The following is a 20,075-nucleotide window of genomic DNA, read 5'->3' on the forward strand; positions in this document are numbered from 1 at the left end:
TTAGCTAGCTTAATTGAAAAAATGGTCTATAATTACGTTGTGTCAGTATTACATAGTTCATGTTGAGTTTCTCTAACTTAACACCTAATGATTATAATGATAGATGATGAAAGTGTTGCAAGTACATAGCTCCTCAATTCCTTTAAATGGGGATTTATTGTTCTGTCATTATTTTTACATATTCTTAGACTGAACCCTCTGTTTTCTCCTTATGCAACCACCAAAATAATCAATGAGTCAAACACAAATAGGAACAAACAAACAAAATATCACAACTCCAATGTGATAAGGATTTGGTTCTCCCCCTCCCCCCACCTCCTCTATATTGCCATAAACTTCACAGAAAAAATTAGATTTATGTTAACACAGAAATGTATCTAGTATTTAATGATAAATTCATATGCTCAGGACCTCTTTTGTCCTATTCCTTTCAAAGACACAGGATCCTGACATGCTTCAGAAGAGAGATTGGTGAGACGCTTGAAGAATTCAGTCAAAACCTAGGGATGTAGCCTAGCAAGTGGGAGACACTGGGTCCATCCCCAATGCTAAATAAAGAAAAAAATCTGTGAGAAAATTCTGTCTGGTCTCTAACTGGAGAAGGGAATGTCTAGTTGAGTCGGAACTCCTATTTGTAGACGTGGAGATCCATGAGTTGTTTAATCTTCTTTGACTATTAAGAGCTAAACATAATTCTCATGAAAGTGAATATATGGGGCAAGGCAAGTGAGGATTTATAAAATAGATTCTGGAGATTATGCATCATCATTCAAATGCCACACCTATCACAGTACAAATATCTGAAGTAAAATAGGCTGTAGAGATTGATCACAGTAGAATTGTCTGTAGTTATGCTGTGAACTAGAATTCTAGTCACTACAAAATCCAGATGTGTGCCTCAGTATGAATTATGTGATTAATGTGCTAAGTATTTGAAGTAGTATGTGTTACATATATAAAAACTATCCTTATAAATTTTAAGATATGGAAATCGATTACATTTGGTGGGTAGGTAAGTTAAGGAAACAAATTCAATATCAGGATCCAAGAAGCTGAGGTAGGATTGAGGGAAATGTTGTTGAGACACACTTACTTGTGGAGCTCAAGCCAAGTCCAGGTCAAGGTGTTGGTATTAACCACCTAGGTAGCCACAACCCACAGGAAGCTAATTCCTTTCCTGCAAGCATGTGATGGTGAAAGCCATGACACCATGACACATGAACAATAATGGAGAGAAACTTTTAAAACTTGGTGGTTCTAGTGAGCTCTGGTTCTACTTGTTTAGTGGTATTGGTGAGATATTTTTTTTAAACAGAAATGGTATCTTTCTTGGCCTAGGTATCCTTGACCCAAAAACAGTCACCAAAAATAGACCTGAGAGAATAACTCCTAATTTCATTGCCTGAGTGCCAACAAAGGTTAAAGATGAAGACATTTGTCAGATTAAGCAAAGCAGAAACACAGTTTCTTAAAGAGAATTATAGAAAAAAATGTCAAATTGAAAGAAAATAATAATAATAATAATAATAATAATAATAATAATAATAATAATAATAAACAATAATAATAAAGGCAAAGCAAGAGTAACTCCCAAGAGTACAAGGAATTCCCCAAAGAGGAAAGGCTGTTGATCTTCTTTGTCCAGGTTAATTCTATGGTAGACACTGGACAAAGACAAAGGTAATTTCATTGGTTGACCAACTAGTTGGCACAACTAGTTGTGCATATTCTTCTGGCCCAACCAATGAAATAGCCACGCCCTGTTCCTGTGTAGCTTACCCATTTCATGGTAGGTGGAGCCTCTCTTTACTCCCTACAGACTTCATCTTTATTAGTTAGACTGTGACTTTCTGCTAGCTGTCAGTCACTGGTCCATCCCTTCCTCCATACTTGCGCAAGGTCGATTACTAATCCAATGCTTCTTGTTCCTCATCAGCTGCATTGGTTTTACTTAACTTGATTGGTCTAGGCTATCCTTCCTGGAATGGGTAGGCCTTCTTAGCAGCTATCTTTATTTGTTCTAGTTAGGTGCATTAGAAGATGTATGGAAGGAGAATGGTGACTCACTTATGTTCCTCATGAGCTTCAGGAGATCAGTGAGCTGCTCAGGGCCCTGCCTCTTCTCTTACCTGTTTAGCTTGGCATCTTGCATTCTGTTGCAAACGTCTTGGTTTCCCTAACATTCTGTTTTCCTTGAATCCTTTTTCACTATAACACTTGAGCCACTTGCCATTTTGACCATGGGCCCTTTCCCTTACCCCCTAGAGTTAGCTAGCTCCTGCATCAGTAAGCATGCCTTATACTAACTGTGGATCCTATTTGCAGTTCTCAGGATGATAGGACCTAGTACTTCATTACACAGTCTGTTAATTTAATTTTAACCCACTTCTGTCAGATGAAAGTCTGCTGTGGTGTATGTTCTAGTAGTTATTAAAATATGCAGGCTTAAGGAAAAGAGACAACAGTTTTTGAAGGACACCAACAACATGGTTGAAAGTTTGCCAGGCTAGTCATTATTTAAACTGAACAGGATGACAAAGGGAACAGCCTTTTGCTTATTCATGTTTATCTTCTCTGTTTCAAAACTTTGTTTTGTGTGTGTGTGTCCCAATACAATTTTTAATACTTAACCAAATTACTCTTTTTCTCTTCCACAATGATCTGTATACCCAGTCCACATGTTTTCAGCTTCAATATTTTAATCCGACTTCTCCTAGGCTTTAAATTGCTTTTATTTTGTAAGGCTTTCTCAATGAAATCACCTCCCACCCCTTGTTTAGTTACCCAAATAGTTACTCAGAAACTGATTTTCAATCAAAAGTCCTGCATTGTTTGAGAACATGGCACTGCTTGCTTTGTTGATAAACGATATCTCATTGAAAGTAGATGACTTCTTTGTTTTGATTCAATCAGCTACCAAATGTAACATAATTTCCCATCTCCCCCTTTTTAGCTGTATGCAAAAGGGAAGCATGAAAAGAAAACGTGGTTTGAATCTCGAGATTTTTGTAAAGCCATAGGTGGCGAGTTGGCAAGCATCAAAAGTAAAGATGAACAGCAAGTGATATGGAGGCTGATTACGTAAGTCTCCCTTCCGCCCAGCACTGCTGTGTGTTACCCGCGTGGCTCCTATAGTGCTGGAAACATACTAAGTTTCAGTTCACAATCCTTTAATAATTAATAAATCTTACAACCAATCACTTTATAAATGTACAAGACATCCAACACATCCTTGAATGAATGAATGTCTTTAGATGCTTTATTATGATCCTCTCCCCTCCCCAATAGTGGTCCAGGTTCAGAATATTGATAAGTGCTACCCAAATTCACATTTTCTAAGTCACTTTTCTCTGTGACTTAAAGGTGACAGAGTTTATTATGGCTTACAGCTCGAGAGGTTGCTCATATCCGTTATGGCAGGGAGAGCATGGTAATAGGAGTAGGGGACTCGCCGGTTGCATTGCATTGGAAATATGGAATTTGGATTGGCATTCAGAAACAGGAAATTAGAGGGGTGCTTAGCTAGCTAGTATTGGACACAAGTCCAAGGAATGGTGCCACCTACTTTTAGAGTGGGTATTCCCACTTCAATCTAAGCAAGATAATTCCTCACAGGCATGCATCAAGACTGACATAATCTAGACAACTTCTCACAGATGGTCCAGAGACTTGTTTGGTAGATGATTCTACAGTCCATCAAGTGTACAATCAATAGTAACCATCAGAGTCAATTTCTGTAGGACACATTTAATTGGTATTCTCTTTGCTTGTGTATTATCTAATGTGTGTTTCAGAGGGATCTATCAACTCTTGATGGTCCTTTGAAAGACTGAAAACCTTCCAGGATGAGGTATCTTCTTTCTTTGTATGTTGCAGGAGCAGTGGAAGCTACCATGAGCTGTTTTGGTTGGGACTGACCTATGGAAGTCCTTCAGAGGGGTTCACCTGGAGTGATGGTTCTCCTGTAAGTAGTTTTAAATATATCATTCTTTTCTTTTTTTTTTTTTTTTACCATGTAGTGTATTTATTTTGGCATTATCATTTGGGTTTATTCGTGTTTTATCAAGATATGCCATTAAGACAGTTGGAGACTTTTTTATGTAAGATAAATACAAGTGTAGTATAGACTCACTGTCCAGCCCTGGCCTCCACATACTTTAAGCATAGCTGTGGATGAGAATAACCTAAGGAATGAAAACCACGCCTCCCAGTTTATACCAAATGACTCCATTCTGCACAAAGCCAGCATGTAGATGATGACTAAACATCTTCAAAACTCTTTGCTGCTGCTTTTAGTTCAGTGAAACGGGACACAACTTGGGTAGCCATCAGAGTCAGATGGGCTTCTCCAAATTTGAGAAATGGGAAGCTCTGGCTTTTGCTAGCAACATTTAGCGGTCCTGGTCATCCTGGAAGAAGATGTTTTATGATATTAATACTATTTTCTCTTGGAACCCACAGGCATCTTCCAAGGTACTTACTTAAGTGACATGGTTTCTTTGGTGGCTACATTGGTGTTTGAATTTCATGCTTGTATTTATGGAAAACAGATCATAATTGTTAATCCAGACCCCTTCAGACTCTGATCACTGAACACTACCCGCGTTCCCAATTTGTTTCCATTGTTCATTTTGGCAAAGGCACAGTTTAGTCACATTTTATAAGACTTTTTCTTCTCTAATTATTTTTCTGTAGCCTGTGAAATAGAGGGGAGCTTCTGACAACTTACTGAAATGTCACCCCTTAAGAACAGGCCGTCAATTTAGGGGATTGCAACTACCTACTGAGATATGGAAGGCTCTTGCTAACTTTTTCCTACATAAAAATCCCACTGCTGTCGCCCTGGATTCATTCTGTTTAATGGGAATAAAGGAAATGTTATAAAAACCAATTCCCTACTCTAGTCTGCTTCAAAAGTTTCCATGTAATAAAAGCTGTTTCTTTCTCACCCATGTCCATAAAATGTGCTTCCATAGCTAAAAGTAAAAAGCAAACGAATGAAGAATCCAAACAGCCCCCCTTTTTCCTTTCCCAATTTGGATTTGCACTGGTGTGGTATATGTGGTTAATATCTGCAGCCTAATGTTTCTAGCACAGCATAGCAACCTGGTGTTGTGGTTCAGATCAAGTGTGATGTTTCCACCATAGGTTTCCTATGAAAATTGGGCTTACGGTGAGCCAAATAATTACCAAAATGTTGAATATTGTGGTGAGCTGAAAGGTGACCCCGGCATGTCCTGGAATGATATTAACTGTGAACACCTCAACAACTGGATTTGTCAGATCCAAAAAGGTACAAATCCTGTCCTCTCTTTCTCTTACATTACAGAGCTAGCCTTCTGATACCCCAATTTGTTTCCTCCACTGACACAAACAAACAAAAATACCAGCATCAGGGAACTGTGGGGCCCTTATTTCACAGGATAAGAATGGAGGCGTTGGAAACAGATAAGTGTTCCAAAGGAACAGAAGATCAAAAGGCCACCCGAGAATCCTGGATGAGAGTCACGTCCTTAAAAACATTCCCACCAGCAGCCGGGATTCTGGCCATCCTCTGCAGCTGCAAAGGCTAATGGGAGACCTGCCCTTTAGTGCTGTAGAAAGGCAATGCAGTTTTGCTTTCTGGAACTTTTACCCTCTGACCTTCTATTTTATCCCTGAACAGGTACAAGCTCCCTTCAAGTCTGATATTTTAATATCCATAACACACACAGAACCAGCAGTGTGGGGAAGGCCCTGGTGTTATGGGACTCATATTATACTATTTACGATGACTTGGAAATTAGTGAAAAGACAGGTTAGGCATTGAAGTCAGAGGAGCTGGGTTATGACAACGAGGAAACCAGCTGACCCTTGAATTGAGGCCCTTGGTCTTGCAAAGATTATATGCCCCAATACAGGGGAATATCAGGGCCAGGAAGCAGGAGCAGGGCGGGGGGGGAGCAGGGTGGGGGAGGGTATAGGGGGCTTTGGGGATAGCATTTGAAATGTAAATGAAGAAAATATCTAATAAAAAATAAAAACAAACAAACAAGAAAGAAGAAAAAAGAAAACATATTGACGCCATAGCAATAAATGGATGGAACCACATTGCCCTCTGCTGTTGGGGAATCATGGCCGCTGCCCCCATTCTGCAGTTAAGAGACCCGGTACTGCCCTCTGCTGGCTGGATGCACATGTTTCCACATTCAGGATTAGTATCCTTCTGAGTTTCTAGAGTGGAGCAATCATTGCATTGAATTTAAAAACAGTCTCCTGCTGCCTGCCAGTGACTCACCGTGGCCTCCTTATGTTGTTAGTACCTTTGTTTTACTCTGGCAGATAGAAAATATGTTACTCGGAAGGCTACCTGGGCCCTCCTGTCAGATTCTAACAAGATCCAGATATTAACTATTTTGAAAGAAAAATATTTTTAAAAAATCCTAGCAAGATATAAGTAAGAGTTTAGTAAGGATATGATTCATTGAAAGGACTATATTTGTGTCTTGTCCATATACAACTCACATCAAATGGTTTCAGATAATGAACATATACATTATTTCATAGTTACTACTAAAACGTCTACCTGGAAAACTGTTGTGTAGTGAACACTGACTGCATACCAAAAATTTAAATTTTTACCCTGTCTATTTATAAACATGGTTAGTTCATTTTTATAATTGGGGGTTGGGGAATGAAGACCAAATAATTTTGGGATATGAAGCTGGAATTCATGATTCTAAAATTGATGTTTCTTTGTTTCCTTTATATGGCACGATTGGAGCCTAGATATTGCCTCCCTCTTCTGAGGTTTATCCATTTGTATCAACTTTAATCCATCCATCTTTCTTCTTTCGTTCTCCCACCATGATGTGATGTGTATTGGAGAGAGGATGTGGCAAGTGTGGAGATTGTCAAGGTTTTATTGACACAGGAAAATACAAGGAGCGGCACTAGTGGATGCCTGATGATTATATTTTTATTTTGCAGGGAAAACACTACTACCTGAGCCCACACCTGCTCCGCAAGACAGTAGGTGTCTCTGGGTTTTCTGTTTTCTTTATTTATTCCTTTTATGACTCCTTTCCTTCCTTCATGAGAAGGAAGATGGTGGGAAGAGAGTTCTTAGTATCTTTGAGGATCTCAGGAAAGGTTAGAGTTTGGTCTCCAGAGAGCAGACAGCACACACCAGTTGCCCTGTTAGCATGTTTTCTTGTGGTTTCATGAGTCAAATCCAAGGGTCCAGGGGTTTCTTTAGCACATGACCAATTGTAACTTGGAGGCTCAAAGCAGCACACAGTTATTCTCTGAGTTCTAGAAGTCATAAAATTGAAATTGGTTACACTGAGTCAAAACGCAAGCTTTTACCCATAGACCCACCTCTCCCTCCCTGAAGAGGTCCTGGCCACTGGTCTTCACTTGGTTTCCTTGAGTTCTTTCCTAAACACCCCCTGGCTCCATCCTCAACCCAGCATTGTACTATATGGTTCAGTGTCATATTGCACCCTTGTGCATTGGAGCTTTGTCTCTGCATCCTTCTCTGAGAACACTTACATTTGATTTAAAGCTCACCCAGATAATCTCTCCTTCTCAAGGTCCATAGTTTAATCTCATTTATGAAGTCCTTCCCATTGTAATCCAACATACAAAAGCTCCTAGTATCAGGCCATAGATGCCATTACAGTCTTTTGCAGTATAGAAAAAAAAATTCCATGCTTCGAAAGAGGCCTTAGACACCTTCTTCATGAACTGACTGCCTGGTTCTCTAATTATACCATGAACAAAGCAAGTCCATCTGTAAGAAGTCTTGGGGGTGTAGATGAAATCTGAGTTTTCATAGTCCCCAAGTCTTGGCCCTTGGATATCACAGGCACGCATGTAAATCTCCCTAGATCTGCTATCCTGCCAGAGAAAGTCATGCCTGGAGTTCTTTTCCCCACTAGTAACTCATAGATCTTACTTAGGTGGAGAGAGGCCAGTCTTCATTGAACTATTAGAAGGTCGATATTTAGCTTGAAACAATCCAGTCTGTCCCCAACTGACAGTTTGCATTTTCTGGTGTCATGGAGTTGTTCATGACTTTGGCATAGCGCTTATCCCTGCTTATCCTTGCTTTAATTAATTTATCTAAGTAAAGAAATGTCTTTTCCTCTGACTTGATTTTTTTTTCAGATCCACCAGTTACTGCAGATGGGTGGGTTATTTACAAAGACTACCAGTACTATTTTAGCAAAGAGAAGGAAACCATGGACAACGCACGAGCATTTTGCAAGAAGAATTTTGGTGACCTTGCTACAATTAAAAGTGAAAGTGAAAAGAAGTTTCTATGGAAATATGTAAGGATGTGGTTAAGCGTACAGTTAACTATAATGCTATAAAGAAAGATGATTTCTACATTCAGAATCGTAGAACAAGATTTCAAATTATGTACTAAATGATTAAGTTGAGGGTAAATGATTCCGGTTCCCGAGGCCCTGATACAGAGTCACACAGAAGGCCGCACTTTATTGTGAGAGCATCCACTGTAGAATCACAGACTCCAGAAATGCTTTGTTAAGTCTAAACACTATGATGATCCCTTTCAGTTTATGAATTAGATTTTCAAGGCTCATGTCTTAACTAATCGCTATGTCTCAATCCTAGACCACTTGCATGACATACAACATGTTTATTAAGACTCTTAAGTCTTTGTTGGATCAAATTATTTGTGAACAGATAGTAGTTTTATTGTTCATATAAAAAAATCTCAGTAGTACCCAAGTTGTCAGTGATTCCCGAAAGTAATTATTTTTTTTAGTGCTTTCAGAGTACTTTTCTGCTTAAAAAAAAATAAAAAGAATCTTCATGTGGCCTCCTCATCATTTGCAAGAGAAGGAATGAACAGAATAGCAGAAAATGGACTTGTCACTATTTAAAGGAAAAGTTTACTTGACCACAGAGATATGAAGATAGAGTTTAACATTATCCTCCTTGTAGATATTCCTTTCTTTGGAGTTCTCAGAATACATCCTATTGTTACATAAATTCCTATTTGTTACACATGCTATGTATTAAGTCCTTATGCATGATGTACAAAACCCGTTGCCCATTTTATTCTTCAGCAACCAATTGTTATAGATATTTGTTATTATAGTAAATTACCTAATGTGATCACTTTATAAACACAGGTTATAGCATTGTTAACATATTTTTCATCCTTATGAATATAATTCTATAGTATTTGTGCATGAATTCCTCCTTGGAAAACATAAATAGGCCCCTTTACTAATACATATGTTTTGCCCAATTTGCTTAGTAGATGACTGTAAATTATATCTATAAACTTTTGCATTCTAGATAAACAAGAATGGTGGACAGTCACCATATTTTATTGGTATGTTGATCAGCATGGATAAGAAGTTCATGTAAGTAAATCAAGCTAACGTCATGGCTTAGGAAAGAGATCTGATAAGCACATATGAGTTGTTTTGAGAACTTTGTTTCCCAATGCATTAAAAGTCCCATGACAATCTGAATCTGAAAAAAGTATTTAAAAATGTGAAAGTAATACTATTTAAGATGACTCTATTAAGATTTTCAACATTGCTAATTATTTAAAAGCTCAAAAGGATTTAATCTCACAAAATGCCACTAGTCTTTATTTTAGGGTATTCAGTCATCAGCAGATCATTGAGTAAGAAGATGTGTTAAAGAGAGAGGAGTGCTGAATATATTTTCAACCCTGTTTGGACCAGTGTTGGTACACAGGGTCAAATGTCTCTTTTTCTATGTCCCACCTTACAGCAGCAATGTATTCAAGTTCATGGTGAAACATTCCCTCAGGAGAGCAGACATGCTCTTTCCTTAGACACAGGGCCAGGAATGGCTGTACTTGAGAAAGGGAATTCTTCTATCTTGGGGGTTTCTTTCATTGTTCATTAATAAGTCCCATTTCAAGAGCAAATAAGTCTATCTGTCCCACATACAGCTATCTTAGTGACATACATTCTGTGGGAATTTGATTACTACCTTTGAGTAACTGAGACCTAAAGTCAAGTTTGTTACTTCTAGGGAATAGAGACATTATCTATCCTTATGAACAAACACCCATCCATTTCATTATCTCTAGAACAAGAGGGAGGCCTGATTTTTATGATTTCTTCTATTTCCAGCTCTCAGAGTCCTTGAATTTCTATAATTTATGTCAATAGTCATTGGCTTATCCACTTTATAAATACATGGAGTAAACAAAAACTCATAATGGAGTTAATGAGAAATAATATATTTGCTATCTTTTTGAAAAGTTGTGTGGAAATTGTACATCATTAAATTGTATGGAAATCATGATTGAAGAGTATACTATGGAAGGAATTTTGCTTTGGGATTCCAGACTAATTAGGCTATACATTTTTCCCTCTTCAGGGATATTGGGGACTTGTTCAAATGCTTCAATTCTCTTTTGCAGTTGGATGGACGGGAGCAAAGTAGATTTTGTGGCTTGGGCTACGGGGGAACCCAACTTTGCAAATGATGATGAAAACTGTGTAACGATGTACACGAATTCAGGTAGATCATATACCGATCTTATGGAAAGTGCTTAGGGGTGTGATGTGTGCCATTTCTTGCATCTTTAGGCTAAAAGTAGCAAGCAGTACCTTTTCATAGAAAAGGACAGAGACTCCAAATTTTGTTTGTGTAACAGTTCTGTTTGCAAAGATTATTTTATCAGGATGTTCATCAGCAAGCTAAGAAATGATGCATCATTCTATTTCTTCCAAATTGTGGAACATTTTTTATGTTCTTATGTGAGGAAAATACCTAGACTATATTTATAATCAGTCACCTTTATCTCTCTCTTTTTCATTGCATAAAGTGGGAGTGTTGATGTAATTTGTCTTTTGTTGAGAAGATTAAATGAAGTAACATAAACACATACTTAAGTAGTATATGATTGACTATTGGTAATTGATAATTTGATAATATATCTATAATTCTAAGTGTATGCTCAGCATATAGGAATCTTTCTGAAAAGTTGAAAATTATGAGCTAAGTAAGAGAGAGAGAGAGAGAGAGAGAGAGAGAGAGAGAGAGAGAGAGAGAGAGAGAATAGGTTCTTCTAGTCATGTGAAAATAAGATAAAGTTATTCTGAACCAATTTTTGAGATCCCTCCTGAGATATTGTATTGTCGAAGGCATGTTTTAAATTAAGTGTGCAGACCTACTTTAGCTCTTCTCTTTTACAGGGTTCTGGAATGACATCAACTGTGGTTATCCAAATAACTTCATCTGCCAGAGACATAACAGCAGCATCAATGCCACCGCCATGCCTACCACACCCCCGACACCAGGTGGCTGCAAGGAAGGTTGGCATTTGTACAAGAACAAGGTATGGGAGAAAATTGATCTCCGTCTTGGTATTTCTATTAGGTGGATTTCTTGTTGGTTTTTTAAAAAAGGCAATAGAAGCAAGAGAGATTTTGCTTCCCCATTCTGGAGGACACAGTCTATCAGAGCAGAGTAGGTGGAGCAGAAGGCTCCATGGAGGTGGGAACAAATGGTGGATTAAGACACAAAGGACTGGAAGTGGGTCCAGCTGCATCCCTGAAGGCCTACCTCCATGTTCTGTGTCCACCAGACAGGCCCATGTCCCAGTGATTACATTTTCCTCAAAGCCTGGCACCATCATCTGAGGAGCAAGAATTTAGAAGCAGGAGCCTATGGGGGTCATTTCCCATTACACCCCAGCAGCGCTGGTCACTGCAGGACGATGGCAGATGCCAACTGCAGCCCTCAGGGTTAACTTCTGCCTACCTCATCACCAATAACTGGATATTCCCATCACAAATTCTTAACGGAAAGTAAGAACATACGTGAACTATTAGCCAAAGATCTGTGCCCTTTATCTCAAGGGAAAAAATAAAACTCTGCAGAAAAATATGTGGGCCATCAGCTGGTTTAATTTTCCTTTTCAATTCTCCTTTAGGCCTGAGAAAATTTTTATTTATCTGGAATTTTCATGAATGACTTGATTTCTTGATGTGAACTTTATTATTTTTAGCTAAAACCTCTGCTTTTGTCCACCCCTTCCGTTTCAGTGCTTTAAAATTTTTGGATTTGCTAATGAAGAAAAAAAAAGCTGGCAAGAGGCACGGAAAGCTTGCATAGGACTGAAAGGAAACCTGGTGTCCATAGAAAATGCAAAAGAGCAAGGTGCGTAAACCTACACACTTTGGCAGTTACACATATTCCTGGCAATTATGAATATATATGTAAATTTGCCCTAAAGTGATAGGCATTTGTTTATTATAATTGACTTTTTTTTTCTCTTGGAATAAGATAGGGGAAAATCTCAATTTCTTATTAGGAGTGATTTTATTTTATTTAGTGTTAGATAACATACTATACATATAGATAATATGCTATAATATACATTTTAAAATGTATTTTTATTGGATGTTTTATTTATTTGCATTTCAAATGTTATCCCCTTTCCCGGTTCCCCTCCACAAACCTCTTATCTCATTCCCAATCCCCTGCTTCTACGAGGGTGCTCCGCTACCCACCCACTCACTCCCACCTCACCACCCTAGCATTATTCTACACTGGAGCATCGAGCCTTCACAGGACCAAGGTCCTCCCCTCCCATTGATGCTAGATATACTGGGATATTTTTAAAAAATTCTCCATAGAATTCTTTCCCATTTTCATAGCAACTCTATGAGCCAGACATTATTATTATTATTATTCCAGTTTATGGACAAGGAAATGACATTCATAGAACCTTGGGGGAAGGAGTGTGCTTGATCAGAAGTGGAGTTTAGCATCAGTACCTGGGTACCAGCCCATATCTTGTCCTGTTGCCATACAAATCTGTTATGCCAGGGGCCAAGGAAGAGTAGCTCTGAGAATGAAGTGAGCAGCTGCTTATCTCCCACATGCTTGTGTCTGGCCCCTGGTCATATAATTTACAACACAGCAAAGCTGGTTTTTTAATGTAAACTTTAAACAAATGCAAGATTTTTTATTTATTTTTTGATGAGATACAAGGATAAGCGGGAGCAATGGGAATACCTGATAAGAGGATGGTTGTCACAATCACACAGAGGATTGTAAAACTCATTCTTCCATCAAGGGACACAAGTTGGAGCTGGGGAGAAACCTCAGTCAATGAAGAGTATGTTGCGCAAGCCATAAGGTCCTGAGTTCCATCCTCAGCACCCATGTGCAAAGCCTGGGACGGTGACATATGTGCTGCTGGGACCGTGACACATGTGTAGTTCCAGCACAGGGGAGTTAGAGAGAGGAAAATCCCTGAGGATTTCTGGCCCATCAGCCTAATGAAACTAGCAGCATCTAGGCTTGTAAGAGACCCTTTTACAAAAGACCTTAGTTTGCTGGGTCCTGAGGAATACATAGAGATACTCTGCTCTCAACACATATGCCCACATGCCTGAACACACAGACGTTCTCTCTTCTGTCCAGAAATAAAGGTACTGAGCACTTGCGGGTGATCCTTTGGGGACTACCTTTGCTGAAATAACTGTCCCATTCAAACTATAACTTGTGCTCTAAAGCAGATATTTACCAATCTTGGGAGATTCAGACTAAGCTATTGAAGGGTTTGGAAACCATAGCAGTTGAGGTATGGATTAGAGACCTTCAAGTTAAATACATTGAAAAAAAGAATGCATGTCCTTGGAAAGTCCATCTTGTGTGGCCTTAAGAGGAAGATCTGGGTAAATGAGTGATGGATACAGGGAAATATATTTATGTTCAAAATGAAGAGGCCATTCTAATAGCCAGGACTGATGAGACATATCATGTTGCCAACAGGGCAAGGTTTGCAAACGATTTAGAAATGGTTAAGTTAGGTGATGCTCAAGTGGACACTATAGAGCCACATATACTGGTCTATAAGTTGTGTGCAGAAAAAAATCCAATAGAAGTTTGTTGTGTGTGTAAATTTATAAAAAGGTTATAGGAAAAAAATAGGCCGTATTCTTTAGAATCTCTTTTAGTTGAATAGATGTAGAGGAACATATACTTGTATATTGTGCACATGCGTGTATGTGCAAGTGCACATAGATGTGTGTGCTTATGTGGAGACCAATAGAGAACACCAGGTATCTTCTACTGTCACTCTCTCCCTTGTATCTCAAGTTATGATCTCTCATTGAAGTTGCAGCTAGGCTAGCATCCAGTCAGCTCCAGTGATCCTCCTGCTTCTATCCACCCCATGCTGGGGTTATAGGCACATATATTGCCACATCAAGCCTTTACCTGGCCTTTTGCTATCCAAACTTGGGTCCTAACTCTTACTAACTGCTTCATATCTCCAGCCCAAGAGCATCTTTGACTTTCAAAATAATTAACCAAAATTATGTATCTGAAAAAGTACAGAAGAGAAGATACTAGAAACCTGCATGTTACTCTCCCAAATGCTTACTCTATTAAGACACAGATGTGCACTGCACTCTCTTAGGACAACATGATACATGAAACCAACCAAGCTTCCACAAGAATCTTTGACACGCTCACCAGCTATTCAGACACCCATAGCAAAGGGTCAAACAATAACACCCGATACAAGAACATGACTTTCACATTTCTCGATTTGGCTCACCACATTTTTTTTTTTTTTTTTTTGCCTCAGCTACCCAGCAGGGAAACACAGTAATGGATTTCCTCTCTTCCTCACAAAGTGCTGATTCCTGGCAGAGCAGAATTAGAACTGGAGCAGTAAGATGTGCAGAAGGAAACAATTTTCAGATAAAATAACATTATTCCTGGCAAAACAGACACACGCTGTTGAATTCGTAATGTGGTTGCTGGCAGTGGGGAAGTTAGTGCTGTATGCTACCACATAGAGCTGTTCACAGTGTGTTTTAAGTCGAGCATGAGGCAGAAGTTACAGTTTTGTTTAGGAGACAAATAAAACCAAAACAAATATCTGTCTGCACTCTTAGTTCACTAAAGAATATGGGAAGAAAAACATTTGGAGGTATTTATTTTTATCTTTAGTTAATTGAGAAAAATGTAAAAATGAATGAGGCTCTTTGAAAACGGGGTTAGAATTTGGGAACATCTGTTCCACAGAATTTTGTGCTCATGTATGAGCAGGTGGTTTCCACAGACTTTATTTTGCATTTAAAAAAGATTTATTTTTTTATCTCTCTGTGTGTGTATGTGTGAAAGTCACATGTATGTGCCTGTGGAGGCTAGAAGAAGGTGTTGGATCCTTTGATGCTAGAGTTACAGGTAGCTGTGAACTACTCAATGTAGGTACTAGGAATTGAACTTAGGCCTTCTGAAAATGTAGCAAGCATTCTCAAATATAGAGCCATCTCTCCAGGCCCTTATTTTGTATTTTCTACCAGAGTCCCCAAATTCTGTGTCCTTTCATTTCTTGTCCATATCCATGGGGCATTATGTTGCTGTTTTAGTACCCAGAGATACTGTTTACCTAGCAGGTATAGATGGCGGGGTAAAGAGGCAGCTGGTGAGCGAGGCTCTAGGGGGACCGAAGGGAAGGTACAGGGCATATGGGCAATAAAATCTCAAATTGTTTTTGGATATTTGTTCTCTCCCTCTCTTCCACACAATTACTGATGCATAAAATGTGATGGTATTCTGTATACTCTACATCTTCCAATTCTATGTTGTGACCCATTTAGCTTAAGGATGTCAGGGCCTGTACAACCTCATTACATGTCCAGTGTTTCCCAGGACTTGATTCCCTGGAAAGATCCTAATTAGATAACCCGTGTCTGGGCATTCTGTGAAACTGAAAATTTGGGAGCAGGATGTTTCTTGTTTGGATAAATGGCTTTGATCTTCAGAAACTTTCTGCGTTGAAAACTCTTCCCCTATCAGTTATTGCCATCAGATTGTTTTATTTACAGAACTAGAACAACTGGTAACTTACAGGGTGCTTTTTTTTTTTTTTTTTTTTTTTTTTTTGAGAGGGAGAAGTATAAGGGGCAGAAAGCAGGGCCTAGCTTGTGCCCATTCTATATGCCCTGTTACCTTTCATGTTTCATTATGAGTTAGGGCCATGTTAAGCTGCCATTGAATTTATCCTGTAGTCCACAGGGCACTCAACTTGGGATCTTCCTGCCTCAGAATCCTGGGTCTAAAGTCTTGTGCCACCTGCACTCCAATTCCCAGGGATCTACCATCCTCTTCTGGCTTCTGAGGAAGTCCAACACATGTGACCATGCACACATGTGCATGCATGTGTGCATGTACACACACACACACACACACACACACACACACACACACACACACATGCACACCAATTAAATAAACCCTTAAAAAATGAAACCATAAAATAGGATCATAGGATGAGGTTTAATGAATTAGAAAAGCATGCTTCTTTCTGTAAGCTAGTCGGCAGCCCCCAGCCACAGCTCATATTGAGGTATCCAGCATAAGTGGATGGGATGGTTTTGAGATTCAGTTAGTTCTTTCTCTGGTGCCTTTGGGTGGGACACAACTTTCCCCACTATCTGCAGTGGTAATATACAAGCCAGACTTGTACTTTAAGGAACACATCAAAGTTTGAAGCTCAGTTGCTGATTAGACTATGTCTATTTTTGTGGGTTTTTTTTTTTTCTGCTTGGGAATACTAACAAGAGTTGAGTTATGTGGTCAGTATTTTTAAATTAATATGTTTAAAATATTTCTTTGTACTTGCACTGTTCACAGTCCTGAGTTTTAAACCATCTTGTGCGAATCATCTTGCTTTCAGCATTTGTTACCTATCACATGAGAGACTCTACTTTCAATGCCTGGACTGGCCTGAATGATATCAACTCAGAGCACACGTTCCTGTGGACAGATGGGCGAGGAGTTCATTATACAAACTGGGGAAAAGGCTATCCTGGTGGAAGAAGAAGCAGCCTATCTTATGAAGATGTGAGGTTTTTTTTTTTTTTTCATCACTTATCCATACCATCTCCATGTGCAAAGAGTCATCTTGTTGATTACTTTTCTGTGATATACCCCCAGAATCCTCCTTCCTGTATTCTGGTTTTGCAATTTTTTTCTTTCACAGACAGAATCAACTTTAGAGGAGGGATGTTTAGTTGAGAACTCTTCATTGGCAGTGAGCAGTAGAAATCTACTTTTACTCTCAACCTCAGTGGTACTCAGGAGAAAAACTTGATCCCAAGGTTATAATTGCACCATCTGCCCCTTATCCCTTGTAACTAATTGGGATGCTGATCTGAAATCCATCACTTCTTCTTCATCAGCATCATGACCATTACTTACCCTGTAACCCTGTATTTATACAGCACTTGATCTGACAAACACCATGCTAAGTGCTCCTATACATCAGAATATATACTATTGCTTCTTTACCTTGCTTTTAAAATTTTTACTTCATCGTTACATCATTGAATGGTCAATTGGCTAATGTTAAACATTATCCTATGGATTATGAACAACATGAAAATTATGAATCTGTTAAATATGGCTATCCATATTTAAACATGAAAGTTTCAAACCAGAATACAAGTATTATATTACAAATATGGTAATAGAGAAATGAGAATGTAACATGGCAAAGTCTGTTGTCCAATGCCTGAAGACAGAAGATAGGGTGAGTTTGTTATGTAGGCAAACACCTATGGGGCTGTTTGTGTCAGACACTGTCATTACAGGACATGATATGGTTGGGGGTTGAAAAGAATCAGCTGTGGGGAGTTTTATCAGAGAGTTTAAAAGATAATAATCAGGAAAACTAAAGAGGATGAACATGGCAGCTACGCTAGGAGAGTGAGATGAACGAAGTCATCCTGGAAAATCTTCCAGGTGTGTTTAAGAATGAGTAAATGTCTCAGATGGCAGTGGGAATTTCTGTTAGGAAAAAGTAGGGGTAAGCTCAGAAGTAAGCAGAGCTGAGAGAAATGTTGATGCTCTGTGAGAGAGTTTGTGTGTTGTCAGATGGAGAACAAAGACTAAGGCTGAGTAGGGAATGATCTGATCAATGTGACTTTTGTGGTAGTTAACTTGATAGCTATATTTAGGGTAGATAGATACATTCCATTGATAAGTGATTTTCTTTGTAGAAACTATTTGGCACTGAGTGTGCAAATTAGGGCGGAAAACATAGTGAGGCTAAAATAAAAGGAAATATACTAGGAAGCCATAAGAAGTAAAAGTTCAGGTGGGAGGGATCTGCATGGGACGTGGATGCAGCAATTGGAGGTGATGATGGGTCAGATAAACTGTGTAGATGGATGATCTTAAAAACGGTAAGTAAAGAATAACGAGAGTGCATTTTCTTACTGATGGATTGATTTGAGTTATTACTAACCTATACTTGTTACTTTCATTTTCCTAATCCACAAATGGACAGGCTGACTGTGTTGTTGTGATTGGTGGCAATTCACGAGAGGCAGGGAACTGGATGGATGACACCTGTGAAAGTAAACAAGGCTATATATGTCAAACACAGACTGGTAAGTCTTGCCTAAATCTCACCAACAAGGACGGGGTTTAAGCCACATGAGTCCATGACAGGCGAAAGAGGTGGTCCACCCCTCTCCATAGAGGTGCTATTTTCTATATTTATGAATCTGATCCTTTTCATTACAGAAAGTTCTGTGCAGATTAAGCTTGAAGTGAAATTAAAAAAAAAAAAACTGGAAACTTGTAGTATATGTCAGTCAGCTTTTTGTGACTGTGAGAAAATATACAAAAGAATAAATGTTAAAGCAGCAAAGGTTTATTTTGGCTCTGTGTCTCAGAGTCAGGTCTCTAGACTCCATCACTTTAGGCCTGTGGTGAGACAAAATTCAATGTGGAGCAGCCATGGGAAAACATGTCCGTGGGAAACAAAGGGAAAGAAAGGAAGAGCTATTGCCCCATTGTAAAAATATCTTTTTTATCCAGATTTCATTGTTGTCTCAGCAGTTTACTGCTGAATAGGCTCATGCTTTCTAGTTCTTTCTAACCTCTCATTGGCTGGTTCAACTCAGCTATCCTGGCCCAAATTACTCTCCATACTGACTGATTCAAACTGGCTTCTCTTGGCTTCTGACTGAATTGCTCTGTTTGGCCTCAAACTAACTCTGGCCCCTTCTTGCTCTCTGACTCATTCTGTCTTCACGTGTGTTTAGCCTGTTCTTTCTGTAACCAGTCTCTATAAAACTGTCCCCTACCCCTGCACTGCTCTCTTCAGTATCCTCTTTCCAGTCTTTTCTCATGAGACTGGGGTGTATCCTATCTCTGACTCTTGCTGTCAAATTGTCCTCTGATTCATCAGTTTGCCTGCCCCTTGATTAGATGTTCCTTTCAAACATGGCTGCTTCCTTCTACAAACTAAACTTACCTACATTGTTAAGGATTAAAGGTGTGTTCTCAGGGCATGTCTGTATTCCAGCCAAAGCATTCTATAATCCAGTGTGTGTCTGTATTCCAACCAGATCATATCTTTGGACATGATTCCTTGTTAGAGCAGCCATGTTGCTCTTTAATCCATCCATCCTTAATGTTCTTCTTCTTTACAATATTGCCATGAGCTAATGATGAAGCTTCCGGAAAACACATGGTGAGACAGGAGGGATGTCAGAGCACTGTGCAGGACTCAGGTTCAATCCCAGTGCCAACATGATGGATCACACCCATCTGTAATGCCAGTCCAGGAGATCCAACAACTTCTTCACTATATGGACACTTAATGCCTATGGTATACCAATATGTATTCACAAAAACACCCCCACACTGAAAATAAAAACTAAAAAGTTACCTAATCTAACAGTATAGAAACAATCTCCCAATATTTGGTAGCATTTCTTTTTCTTTTCTACAGATATTTAAGGGATAAATACACTGGACATAACACTCAAATGTCTTGATTATGTATAGACTTCTGGAAAATTGTCCTTTTTGTTGTTGTTGTCCGTTCTTCTCCTCTTCTTCCTCCTCTTCCTCTTCTTCATTTCACATCAAGCCTCATTTAGACTCTTTTTTCCCAATTTTTATTAGGTATTTACTTCATTTAAATTTTAAATGCTACTCCCAAAGTCCCCTATACCCCCCTCCTCTACCCACCCACTCCCCCTTCTTGGCCCTGGTGTTCCCCTGTACTGGGGCATATAAAGTTT

The 20,075-nt window shown here is 39.0% G+C and overlaps 1 protein-coding gene across 1 annotated transcript in view; it reads left to right on the plus strand.

Moving 5' to 3' along the window:
- The window catches only part of Mrc1 (mannose receptor C-type 1), a 90,853-nt gene that overhangs the window by 54,812 nt on the left and 15,966 nt on the right, over window positions 1-20,075 (plus strand). The window contains exons 13-23 of the mRNA XM_021192603.2: window positions 2,954-3,081; window positions 3,877-3,964; window positions 5,149-5,293; window positions 6,970-7,011; window positions 8,152-8,315; window positions 9,316-9,383; window positions 10,424-10,524; window positions 11,202-11,344; window positions 12,054-12,168; window positions 16,712-16,878; window positions 18,326-18,428. Coding sequence (XP_021048262.1) covers window positions 2,954-3,081; window positions 3,877-3,964; window positions 5,149-5,293; window positions 6,970-7,011; window positions 8,152-8,315; window positions 9,316-9,383; window positions 10,424-10,524; window positions 11,202-11,344; window positions 12,054-12,168; window positions 16,712-16,878; window positions 18,326-18,428 — 1,264 coding nt within the window. The remainder of the gene's footprint in view (window positions 1-2,953; window positions 3,082-3,876; window positions 3,965-5,148; window positions 5,294-6,969; window positions 7,012-8,151; window positions 8,316-9,315; window positions 9,384-10,423; window positions 10,525-11,201; window positions 11,345-12,053; window positions 12,169-16,711; window positions 16,879-18,325; window positions 18,429-20,075) is intronic.

This window comes from Mus pahari, chromosome 3 (assembly GCF_900095145.1).
Source record: "Mus pahari chromosome 3, PAHARI_EIJ_v1.1, whole genome shotgun sequence".
Classification (NCBI taxonomy): domain Eukaryota; kingdom Metazoa; phylum Chordata; class Mammalia; order Rodentia; family Muridae; genus Mus; species Mus pahari.